Source organism: Canis aureus, chromosome 16, assembly GCF_053574225.1.
Source record: "Canis aureus isolate CA01 chromosome 16, VMU_Caureus_v.1.0, whole genome shotgun sequence".
Classification (NCBI taxonomy): domain Eukaryota; kingdom Metazoa; phylum Chordata; class Mammalia; order Carnivora; family Canidae; genus Canis; species Canis aureus.
In genome coordinates, this window is record NC_135626.1 from 39,842,628 (window position 1) to 39,854,546 (window position 11,919).

An 11,919-nucleotide genomic window follows, 5' to 3' on the forward strand; every position below is an offset into this window, starting at 1 on the left:
TCAGCATCTACACAGTATTGACACACACAGAAGATGGTTGATTGCAGTTGTGTAGGTTAAATAGTGTCAAATCAAATGAAAAATTGAGATGGTGGCTGATTAAATTGAGAGCTTTAATAATTTAGATATGAGTCAAGTAGGGAATAGGATTAATGTCTGTTGGAGGAGACAATGAACACTGGCCTTTCTTGAAATTATAGAAAATAAAGTGATATAGAAGTTAGTTATAGAAGAACATTATAAATAGGAGCAAAGACCTAAAGGAAAGAGCGAACTTGAAAAGAGGGAGGTGGGGAGAGGTGCTTGCCTTCATTTAAAGGGTCTTTGGATTACAAAGTGTTGGGGATAACAAGCGGGTAACAAGAATGACAAAGATAAGTTGGAGTCCAATTAAATGTAATGTGGCAACCTAATACCAAGTCAAACTGTCTTATGTGCAACTGAAGACCCAGGACTTGAGCTAAAATGAGAACTTCAGGGGTGGTCAGCATAGAGGAGCTAGTCCTCCCTGAACAGGGATGGAGAAAAAGAAACATGGCAGAGGATCTAGGCCTATCCCCCAGTTGGGACAAAAAGGGGAAGTCAGGTTAATTGGGAGCTGGGGAACCTGTAATAGGAGATAAAAAAGAGTTATAACCCATAATGGGGGGGGGGGGCAAGATGGCAGAAGAGTAGGTTCCCCAAGTCACTTGTCCCCACAAACTTACCTAGATAACTTTCAAATCATCCTGAAAACCTACTAATTTGCCCTGAGATTTAAAGAGAGAACAGCTGGAACGCTACAGTGAGAAGAGTTCGGGCTTCTACCAAGGTAAGAAGATGGGAAAAAATTAAATAAAAAATAATCCAGTGGCGGGGGTGGGGGGCGCGAGAAGCCAGGCTAAGGCAGGGGTGAGAGCCTCCAGGACAGGAAAGCCCAGTCCCGGAGATGTAGGAAGATTTAAAAATCTTCCCAGATGGAAAGGCACTCGCAGGGAACTCGGGCAGGATCCCAGGAGGAGCAGTGGAGCCCCCAGGTTCCTGAGGTCATTAACAGAGGAGGTGCGCCCCGGGGAGAGCGAGCCACACACCACGGACCAAACACCGTAAAGGGCTGGAGGGCGCCCGGTGGGACCTCGGGAGCAGCTCTGGCCGCGGCTCAGGCAGAGGCACCGCACAGAGGGGGCTGCGCACCCTGGGAGCGCCATTCCAGCCGCACAGGCCCTCGAGACCAGGGCGCCGGAGGACATAGCCCAGGATCTGTTGCTCCCCTTGGGACAGGCGGAGGTGGGGAAGGCACAGGACAGAGAGGACCCTCTGCTGCTGGGCGGTCCAGCCCCGTGCAGATCAGTGCCCCCAGCCCCCGGAGCATCCAGGCCGGTGAAGACTGGGAGACTGTGGTAGTTACTGTGGGAGCTGACTCCAGGGCTGCAGAACTGGCCGCTGCCAGTTTTGTTGTTCCTCCCCGTGTCACCTTGTGCCCGGGATGGAGCGGGGCCGCCAGGGACCAGGGGCTGCCAGGGACCAGGGGCCTCACAGGATAAAGAGCTTCCACTGAGCCGAGCACCTGGCAGGGGGCAGGGCAGCTCCCCCAGGTGCACACACCTGAGAATCAGCACCCCAGGCCCTCCCGCAGAAGACCAGCTGGAAGGACAGGGGAAAAGCAAATTCTTGACCGAGCAGCTCTGGAAAGCTCCAGGGGAAGTAGAGGGACTTACTGTATATAGAATCAGAGGATACCCCTCCTTGTTTTTCCTTTTGTTTTTGTTTTTGTTTTGTTTTGCTTTTGTTTTTTGTTACTTCCCCCCTTTTTCTTTCTCTTTTTTTCCTTCCTTCTTCCAGCACAACTTGTTTTTAGCCACTCTGCACTGAGCAAAATAACTAGAAATAAGAACTCATCACAAAAGAAAGAATCAGAAATAGTACTCTCTCCCATAGAGTTACAGAATTTGGATTACAATTCGATGTCATAAAGCCAATTCAGAAGCACAATTATAAACCTACTGGTGGCTCTGGAAAAAAGCATAAAGGATTCAAGAGACTTCATGACTGCAGAATTTAGATCTAAGCAGGCTGAAATTAAAAACCAAATAAATGAGATGCAATCCAAACTGGAGGTCCTAATGATGAGAGTTAATGAGGTAGAAAAACTCATGACATAGAAGAAAAGTTGATGGCAAGGAAGGAAGCTGAGGAAAAAAGAGAAAAACAATTAAAAGATCATGAGTAAAGGTTAAGGAAAATAAATGACAGCCTCAGAAGGAAAAATCTATGTTTAATTGGGGTTCCAGAGGATGCCAAAAGGGACAGAAGATCAGAAAGTGTATTTGAACAAATGATAGCTGACAGCTTTCCTAATTTGGGGAGGGAAACAGGCATTCAGATCCAGGAGATAGAGAGATCCCCCCTAAAATCAATAAAAACCATTCAACACCCTGACATTTAACAGTGAAACTTGCAAATTCCAAAGATAAAGAGAAGATCCTTAAAGCAGCAAGAGACAAGAGATCCCTAACTTATATGGGGAAAAATATTAGATTAACAGAAGACCTCTCTACAGAGACCTAGCAGCAAGAAAGGGCTGGCAGGATATATTCCGGGTCCTAAATGAGAAGAACATGCAGCCAGGAATACTCTATCCAGCAAGGCTCTCATTCAGAATAGAAGGAGCGATAAAGATAGGCAGAAACTGATAGAATATGTGACCACCACACCAGCTCTGCAAGAAATATAAAGGGGAACTCTGTAAAAGAAAGAGGAAGTCCAAAGAAACAATCCACAAAAACAGGGACTGAATAGGTATTATGATGACATTAAATTAATATCTTTCAATAGTAACTCTGAATATAAATAGGCTTAATGATACTGTCAAAAGGTGCAGGGTTTCAGACTGGATAAAAAAGCAAGACCCATCTATTTTCTATCTACAAGACTCATTTTAGACCTAAGAACACCTACAGCCTTAAAATAAGAGGTTGGAGAACCATTTACCATTCACATGGTCCTCAAGGGCAGCCTGGGTGGCTCAGCATTTAATACTGCCTTAGGTCCAGAGCCTGATCCTGGAGACCCGGGATCGAGTCCCATGTCAGGCTCCATGCATGGAGCATGCTTCTCCCTCTGCCTGTGTCTCTGCCTCTCTCTCACTCTCTCTGTGTCTCTCATGAATGAATAAATAAAATCTTTTTTAAAATGGTCCTCGAGAGAAAGCAGGGGTAGCCATCCTCATATCAGATAAATTAAAGTTTATCCCAAAGACTGTTGTAAGAGATGAAGAAAGACATTATATCATACTTAAAGGATCTATCCAACAAGAGGACCTAACAATCGTGAATATTTATGCCCTTAATGTGGGAGCTGCCAAGTATATCAATCTATTAATAATCAAAGTTAAGACATACTTAGATAATAATACACTAATCCTGGGAGACTTCAACACGGCACTTTCTGCAAATGACAGATATTCTAAGCACAATATCTCCAAAGAAACAAGAGCTTTAAATGATACTCTGGACCAGATGTACTTCACAGATATTTACAGAACTTCATGTCCAAGCGCAACTGAATACACATTCTTCTCAAGTGTTCATGGAACTTTCTCTAGAATAACCATATACTAGGTCACAAATCAGGTCTTAACAGATATCAAAAGACTGGGATTGTCCCCTGCATATTTTCAGACCATAATGCTTTGAAACTAGAACTAAATCACAAGAAGAAATTTAGAAGAAATTCAAACACATGGAGTTTAAAGACCACCCTGCTAAAAGATGAAAGGGTCAACCAGGAAATCACAGAAGAATTAAAATGATTCATGGAAAGTAATGAGAATGAAGATACAACCATTCAAAATCCTTGAGATACAGCAAAAGCAGTCTTGAGAGGGAAATACATTGCAATACAAGCATCCCTCAAAAAACTGGAAAGAACTGAAATACAAAACTGAAATACAAGAGCTAACCTTGCACCTAAAGGAACTGGAAAAAGAACAGCAAATAAAATCTACACCCAGCAGAAGAAGAGAGTTAATAAAGATTCGAGCAGAACTCAATGAAATAGAGACCAGAAGAACTGTGGAACAGATCAACAAAACCAGGAGTTGGTTCTTTGAAAGAATTAATAAGATAGATAAACCATTAGGCAGCCTTATTAAAAACAAAAGAGAAAAGACTCAAATTAATAAGATCACGAATGAAAAAGGAGAGGCCACAACCGATACCAAGGAAATACAAACGATTTTAAAACATATTATGAGCAACTATACGCCAATAAAATAGGCAATCTAGAAGAAATGGATGCATTTCTGGAAAACCACAAACGATCAAAACTGGAACAGGAAGAAATAGAAAATCTGAATCTGAACAGGCCAATAACCAGGGAGGAAATTGAAGCAGTCATCAAAAAACGTCCCAAGACACAAAAGTCCAGAGCCAGATGGCTTCCCAAGCAATTCTATCAAATGTTTGAAGAATAAACAATACCTATTCTACTAAAGCTGTTCAGAAAGATAGAGATGGAATACTTCGAAACTCATTCTATGAGGCCAGCATCACCTTAATTCCAAAACCAGAAAAAAACCCCACCAAAAAGGAGAATTAGAGACCAATATCCCTGATGAACATGGATGCAAAAATTCTTAACAAGATACTAGCCAATAGGATCCAACAGTACATTAAGATTATTCACCATGACCAATTAGGATTTATCCCCAGGATGCAAGGCTGGTTCAACACCAGTAAGGCAATCAATGTGATAGATCATATCAACTAGAGAAAAAAACAAGAACCATATGATCCTCTCAATAGATGCAGAGAAAGCATTTGACAAAATACAGCATCCATTCCTGATCAAAACTCTTCAGAGTGTAGGGATAGAGGGAACATTCCTCAGCTTCTTAAAAGCCATGTATGAAAAGCCCACAGCAAATATCATTCTCAATGCGGAAACACTGGGATCCTTTCCCATAAGATCAGGAACAAGACAGGGATGTCCACTCTCACCATTGCTATTCAACATAGTACTAGAAGTCCTAGTCTCAGCAGTCAGGCAACAAAAAGAAATAAAAGGCATTCAAATTGGCAAAGAAGTTAAACTCTCCCTCTTTACAGAGGACATGATACTCTACATAGAAAACCCAAAAGACTCCACCTCAAGATTGCTAGAACTCATACAGCAATTTGGCAGTGTGGCAGGATACAAAATCAATGCCCAGATTTCAGTGGCATTTCTATACACTAACAATGAGACTGAAGAAAGAGAAATTAAGGAGTCAATTCCATTTACAATTGCACCCAAAAGCATAACGTAGCTAGGAATAAACCTAACCAAAGAGGTAAAGGGTCTCTACCCTAAAAACTACAGAACACTTCTGAAAAAAATTGAGGAAGACACAAAGAGATGGAAAAATATTCCATGCTCATGGATTGGAAGAATTAATATTGTGAAAATGTCAATGCTACCCAGGGCAGTTTACACATTTAATGCAATCCCTATCAAAATGCCATGGACTTTCTTCAGAGAGTTAAAACAAATTATCTTAAGATTTGTGTGGAATCAGAAAGACCCCAAATAGCCAGGGGAATATTAAAAAAGAAAACCATAGCTGGGGGCATCACAATGCCAGATTTCAGGTTGTACCCACAAAGCTGTGGTCATCAAGACAGTGTGGTACTGACACAAAAACAGACACATAGATCAATGGAACAGACTAGAGAATCCAGAAGTGGACCCTCAACTTTATGGTCAACTAATATTCAACAAAACAAGAAAGACTATCCCCTGGAAGAAAGACAGTCTCTTCAATAAATGGTGCTGGGAAAATTGGACATCCACATGCTGAAGAATGAAACTAGACCATTCTCACACCATGCACAAAATAAACTCAAAATGGATGAAAGATCTTAATGTGAGACAAGATTCCATCAAAATCCTAGAGGAGAACACAGGCAACACCCTTTTTGAACTCGGCCACAGTAACTTCTTGCAAGATCCATCCATGAAGGCAAGAGAAACAAAAGCAAAAATGAACTAGTGGGACTTCATCAAGATAAGAAGCTTTTGCACAGCAAAGGATACAGTCAACAAAACTAAAAGACAACCTACAGAATGGGAGAAGATATTTGCAAATGACATATCAGATAAAGGGCTAGTATCCAAGATCTATAAAGAATTTATTAAACTCAACAGCAAAGAATCAAACAATCCAATCATGAAATGGGAAAAAGACATGAACAGAAATCTCACAGAGAAAGACATAGACATGGCCAACAAGCACATGAGAAAATGCTCTGCATCACTGGCCCTCAGGGAAGTACAAATGAAAACCACAATGAGATACCACCACACACTAGTGAGAATGGGGAAAATTAACAAAGCAGGAAACCACAAATGTTGGAGAGGATGTGGAGAAAGGGGAACCCTCTTGCACTGTTGGTGGGAATGTGAACTGGTGCAGCCATTCTGGAAAACTGTGTGGAGGTTCCTCAAAGAGTTAAAAATAGATCTGCCCTACGACCCAGCAATTGCACTGCTGGAGATTTACCCCAAAGATACAGATGCAGTGAAACACCGGGACACCTGCACCCCAATGTTTATAGCAGCAATGTCCACAATAGCCAAACTATGGAAGGAGCCTCAGTGTCTATCGAAAGATGAATGGATAAAGAAGATGTGGTCTATGTATACAATGGAATATTACTCAGCAATTAGAAATGACAAATATCCACCATTTGCTTCAACGTGTATGCACCCGGAGGGTATTATGCTGAGTGAAATAAGTCAATCAGAGAAGGACAAACACTATATGGTCTCATTCATTTGAATAATATAAAATAGTGAGGATGACAGATAATGAGAGACTCCTAACTCTGGGAAATGAACATGGGGTAGTGGAAAGGGAGGTGGGCGGGTGGTTGAGGTGACTGGGTGACAGGCACTGAGGGGGGTACTTGACGGGATGAGCACAACATATGTTATATGTTGGCAAATTGAACTCCAATTTAAAAATAATAATAAATAAATAAATAATAACCCAGAATGTGTGAATTTATGTAAATCATTGAAGGTACATTTTGAGGGAAAGCCAGGCTTCTATACTGGTCATTCAGATATAGAAGACAAGTTGAAAGGGGAGAGGGCAGCTGCTCTTTAGGAGTAGTTTCTACAGAAGTCAGTCTTTAGGCAGTTTGGGAGAAAGGGAAGCAGAGAATCAACCCCTGGTGATGAGGGTCAACATGAGAGGCAGCAGTGAGGTTTGAGGTGACACTTAGTATTGCCAAGGACATTGCAGCCAAGGCAAGATGGGCATGAGTGTTGGAGGCCAGGTTTCTGCATGGTCTCCCCTTGGTAGGAGCCTCCTAGGATGACAGGCTCCCTTCCCCATCAGTATTTTCCTGGAACATAATGGCTGGTGTCAATCATTTAACCCATTTCCTCCTAACAAAGGGGTATTTTTAGGAAACAGCCACGGTAGATACTTTACAGTGCATAAATATAAATGAGAAACAAATTTGCTATGCCAGAGAAATAAAGTTTATTGGGAAATATATGAAGTAGCTTCCTTGTATTCCAGAGAATACCAAAGAAGCTAGAAAAGCAGAAAACACAATACATACAGGAAATGCCCTAAAAGTAGACCCTGGAGCTTGGATTACAGGGAGCTGAACATCTTTAGAAACAAAGACACTCACACTTCAACAGGAAGGGATTTTCCAGACATTAGAAGTTGATGATGTGTGTCTTTTCTTGTCGAATCTGGAAAGAATTTCCATGTCTAGAAATATATTTGGCATGTCTAGGTTTCTAATTGACTGCTGAGCTCCAGCAAAGGCAATACCCAAGGACCTTTCCTGTGCTTGATCTGAATGGCTTCATTGTCGTCTTCAAAGAGGATGCAAGTTCTTAATTTAAGAGCAACGTGTTTGAGAGTTGCCACAGGACCCACAGGAATTGCCGCAAGCATTGGTGGTGGCACATGGGTTGCAGGGGAGCCTGGGAGGACACAGAGATTTAGAATGGATTGAGGATGGTTGTGGAGAGAGCCCTATGAATTCCACCCATGAATTTTCAGTGGTTCGTGATAGTTGGAATCAAATTTTATTGTTATCAAATCCTTCTCCCCATCCCAGAATACCATGTGCTAAGGTGGAAAACTGTCCTTTTGAAAAATATGCTCCTTAGATTTCATGGAACCAACACAATCCACCTTACCCAGAAATTATTGTCATAACACTCTCTCCACCACCACTTCTCCATCGTTAGCTCCCTGAGGCAGGGATGTATGCCCTTCATCTTTGACCTTCAATATCTGCTTAACTGTCACCTCGTGGACTCTTCTATAATTGCATGTTGTTTTGTGAGTTGAAAATGTGGACCACCTGTATATGCCCACAATGTCTTGTAGTCCCACCACATGTTTTCCAGAGTTCTTTGTCTCCCACTCACTTGCAGTCCTCGCTCTCCAGCAGACCCCGGTATGTGTTGATCTCACACTCCAGCCGGGCCTTGACGTCCAACAGCACCTGGTACTCCTGGTTCTGCCGCTCCAGGTCACACCTGATCTCAGCAAGCTGGGACTCCACGTTGGTGATCATGTACTGCACCTGGGCCAGCTGGGAGCCGTAGCGGGCCTCGGTCTCTGTCAGCGTGTTCTCCAGGGAGTCCCTCTGTGTGGGGAAGACAAAGAATGTCACAGAGCCACTCCCCAGGGGGCTTCTCCATGGGGTTTCAGAGAAGTCACAGGCTTCATGGGTTCAGGAGAGCCTGGGCACTACCCTGAACAACACCCACCAGGTTGTGCTGGGCCTGGAGCTCAATCTCCAAGGCATTGACCGTGCGTCTCAGCTCGATGATCTCTGCCTGGCAGGACTGCAGCTGCTCCGAGCTGGACACCACCTGCTTGTTCAGCTCCTCAGTCTGAAACAGTACAGGGGAGAGGACAGGGTCAGACCCTGCCTCAAGGGCCCCGAGGGGCCAAAGGTCCTGAGTGGCCACGTGCTGAGATGCCCACCTGGGTGGTGAACCATTCCTCCACGTCCCTGCGGTTGGTCTCCACCAGGGCCTCATACTGACTCCTGGTCTCGTTGAGCACACGGTTCAGGTCCACTGTGGGGGCAGCATCCACCTCCACGTTGAGGCGGTCTCCAATCTGGCAGCGCAGGGTGTTGACTTCCTAATGGACGAAGAGAAATAAATGAGCCACAGAAATGAATTTGCTGTCTATCTTCCTACTGTAGGAAAGTGAGTACAACCCTGACAAAAATGCACTGAAGGGAATATCCTGATCATTCCCCAAGACTGACACAGATATGATGTAGGAATAAACCCAAAAAGGGATCACATCAATTTCTTTCCCCAAAACCTGAAAGAAGCTCACATTTCCAATAAGACTAAGTCCAAACCCCCTGGCAAGTGCAGGTCCTACCTCATTTTCCATCACATCCCTATAGGTAATACATACCCAGCCATATCAACTCATGGGCCAAACCCAGTATACCTGCTCTACCACTTCTGTGTCTTTGCTCAGCATTTTCCCCCAGATTGAAACACACAAATGTGAAATCTTCTTTCTTCCCATGACATGCCTCTGAGAAGAATTCCTTATCTCTTTCCAGGTAGACTGGATTATTCCCTGAATATACTGCTTGTGCATCTTATATAGTACTTCTTTTCCTCTGCCTGTATTATATCATTGTCTTTACGTGGCCATCTCCCCAGGCTAGACTGGGCGCTCATTGAAAAGAGGGTGCATGTCTTATTTCTTTTTTCCTCCACCTCTACCACCAAATTCAGAAATTAATAGTGACAAGAAGAGAGCAGGGCCCAATAAATGAGTGCCCTTCTTCAGCATCTCCAACACCAGCCCACTTGAGAATATGGACCCCACCTCATTCCATGCTATGGCTATACCATGATCATTCTCTGGCTGATCTTGAGTTCTTCAGAGAAGGATCCCAGCCCAAGAAGCTTGATGGTAATTGCCTCCCACTTGCCGATGCTAAAGGCTTGGCTCTAAAGATTACTTTTATTTTCCCCTTTTCCTCTCACCTCCTCGTGGTTCCTCTTGAGGCTCAGCAGCTCCTCCCTCAGGGACTCCACCTGGGCCTCCAGGTCGGACTTGCACAGGGTCAGCTCATCCAGGATCCGGCGCAGGCCATTGATGTCTGACTCCACAAGCTGCCTCAAGCTCAGCTCTGTTTGGTACCTACACACATTAGGTTGGGAGGATGAGGCAGGAAAGAATCCCATCCCCTTGTACTGTGTTTTGTGTGGATAGGTTGGTCTCCATCTCTTTGAGATAATACAGTTTTCTGCTTCTTTTCTTTCCTGTCTCTCTAAAGCTCCACACAGACTGGAGAGGCCCCTGACTCACCCTAACACCAGAAGTTGCCCATAGGGATTCATGAAATGGAGTCTCTCATTCTCCTCTCAATTTTGTTGGTTAATATACCACCATTCCCAAAGAACCAATCCATTCCCCAAGAATAGTTCATGTCAGTCTCTGAATTTGGGAGCTTAGGGGGGCCTTCTGGAAAGACCATATTGACTGAAGAGCATGAAGTATATGAATCTGGATTCTTATTTGAAAATGATTTTATATAAGGCCAGGCTTGAGAAGGAAAATGAAAAGGGTGAAATGGCTGCCTCCTCCCTTCCAGGAAGTATTAGTCACAGGGAACCATGTAAGAGCCATAGGGATCTTAGATGTCACCTAGCCTGAGAGTCTCAACATACTTGGTTCTGAAGTCATCAGAGGCCAACTTGGCATTGTCGATCTGCACCACCAGCCTGGTGTTCTCAGACTTGGCACACAGGATCTGAAAACAAGATTCTACTGTGAGGGCCACTTGAACTTGAGAACATCTTATTGTTCAAGGACAGTAGGCTGCTATTGCAGCCTCACATGGCACCCCCTCACCTTCTGCTGCAGCTCCTCGATGGTCCGGAAGTAGGACTGGTAGCTGGGACACACGAAAGGCACCTGCTGCTGGCACCACTCCCGGATGCGGCTCTCCAGCTCCGCGTTCTCCCGCTCCAGCTGACGCACCTTCTCCAGGTAGCTGGCCAGGCGGTCGTTCAGGAACTGCATGGTCTCCTTCTCGCTGCCATTGAAGGAGCCCTCGCAGAACCAGCCACAGTTGCCCACATTGGCGGGGATGTTGCAGGCCCCAGGCAGGGTGCAGGTGTGGCAGCTGGGGGGCACGCAGGGCCGGGAGGAGCAGGTGGAGCGGCAGCTCAGGTTGGGCAGGCAGCAGTTGTAAGGCATGGTGCAGGGAGAGGTGATGGAGAGCGGGTAAGCTAATATAGCTAGATGTGGTGAGGTTTGAGTCTCTCCATCCTCCGTAGTCCTTTTATACTCTTATTGGTGGGTGGGGGTTGGCATACAGCATAGTTTCCCTTCCCCATGCTTCAGCTAATTTTTTCCTCCAAAATATGCTAGTTAGTTGCTTCCAAAGAGTCCCCTCAACCCATAAAATTATTCCATTCAGGTTGTGTCACACCAGATTCCTCCTGAGTGCTAGTGGTTGGTAAAATCAGAGTTTCATCAGATGGCTTCAAAGAAGACAGGAGCATCACAACCCCAAATGGCTCTTCCCATTACTCAGAGGGGAGGAGAGCGAGGGACATGGGGTGGAGTTGTTTGGGACTCCACACCCATGAGGTTCTGCCACTAGATTCCCTGGAAAGAGTCTGGAGTGAACAGTCTCCCAGGTGGCCCTAGAGGTGTGACTCTGCCCACCTGAGAGGGCACACCAAGTCACAACCCATGAGAATGCACCTTCACTCTGTTGTCCCTAAGAAGTGGGCATCATCTCCGATGAGTGTGCACCTCTCTATCACCTCTGGGATCAGATAGATACTTTTGGACACTTCCAAACTCTTGGGAGTCTTCCTATTGCCCAACAAAGAATCTTAATGAAGTAGCCCTCCTCATTTCATCTC

General features: G+C 44.6%; 1 protein-coding gene across 1 annotated transcript; it reads right to left on the reverse strand.

The window, feature by feature from the left end:
* Positions 1-7,486: 7,486 nt before the first annotated feature.
* On the reverse strand, positions 7,487-11,273 carry KRT34 (keratin 34). The gene is made up of 7 exons (XM_077850470.1): positions 10,895-11,273; positions 10,711-10,793; positions 10,024-10,180; positions 8,987-9,148; positions 8,767-8,892; positions 8,422-8,642; positions 7,487-7,968 (listed from the first exon to the last, which is right to left on the reverse strand). Exons 1-7 carry the CDS (start codon positions 11,240-11,242, stop codon positions 7,884-7,886), a joined length of 1,182 nt encoding a protein of 393 aa, XP_077706596.1. The 5' UTR covers positions 11,243-11,273; the 3' UTR covers positions 7,487-7,883.
* Positions 11,274-11,919: the final 646 nt, after the last annotated feature.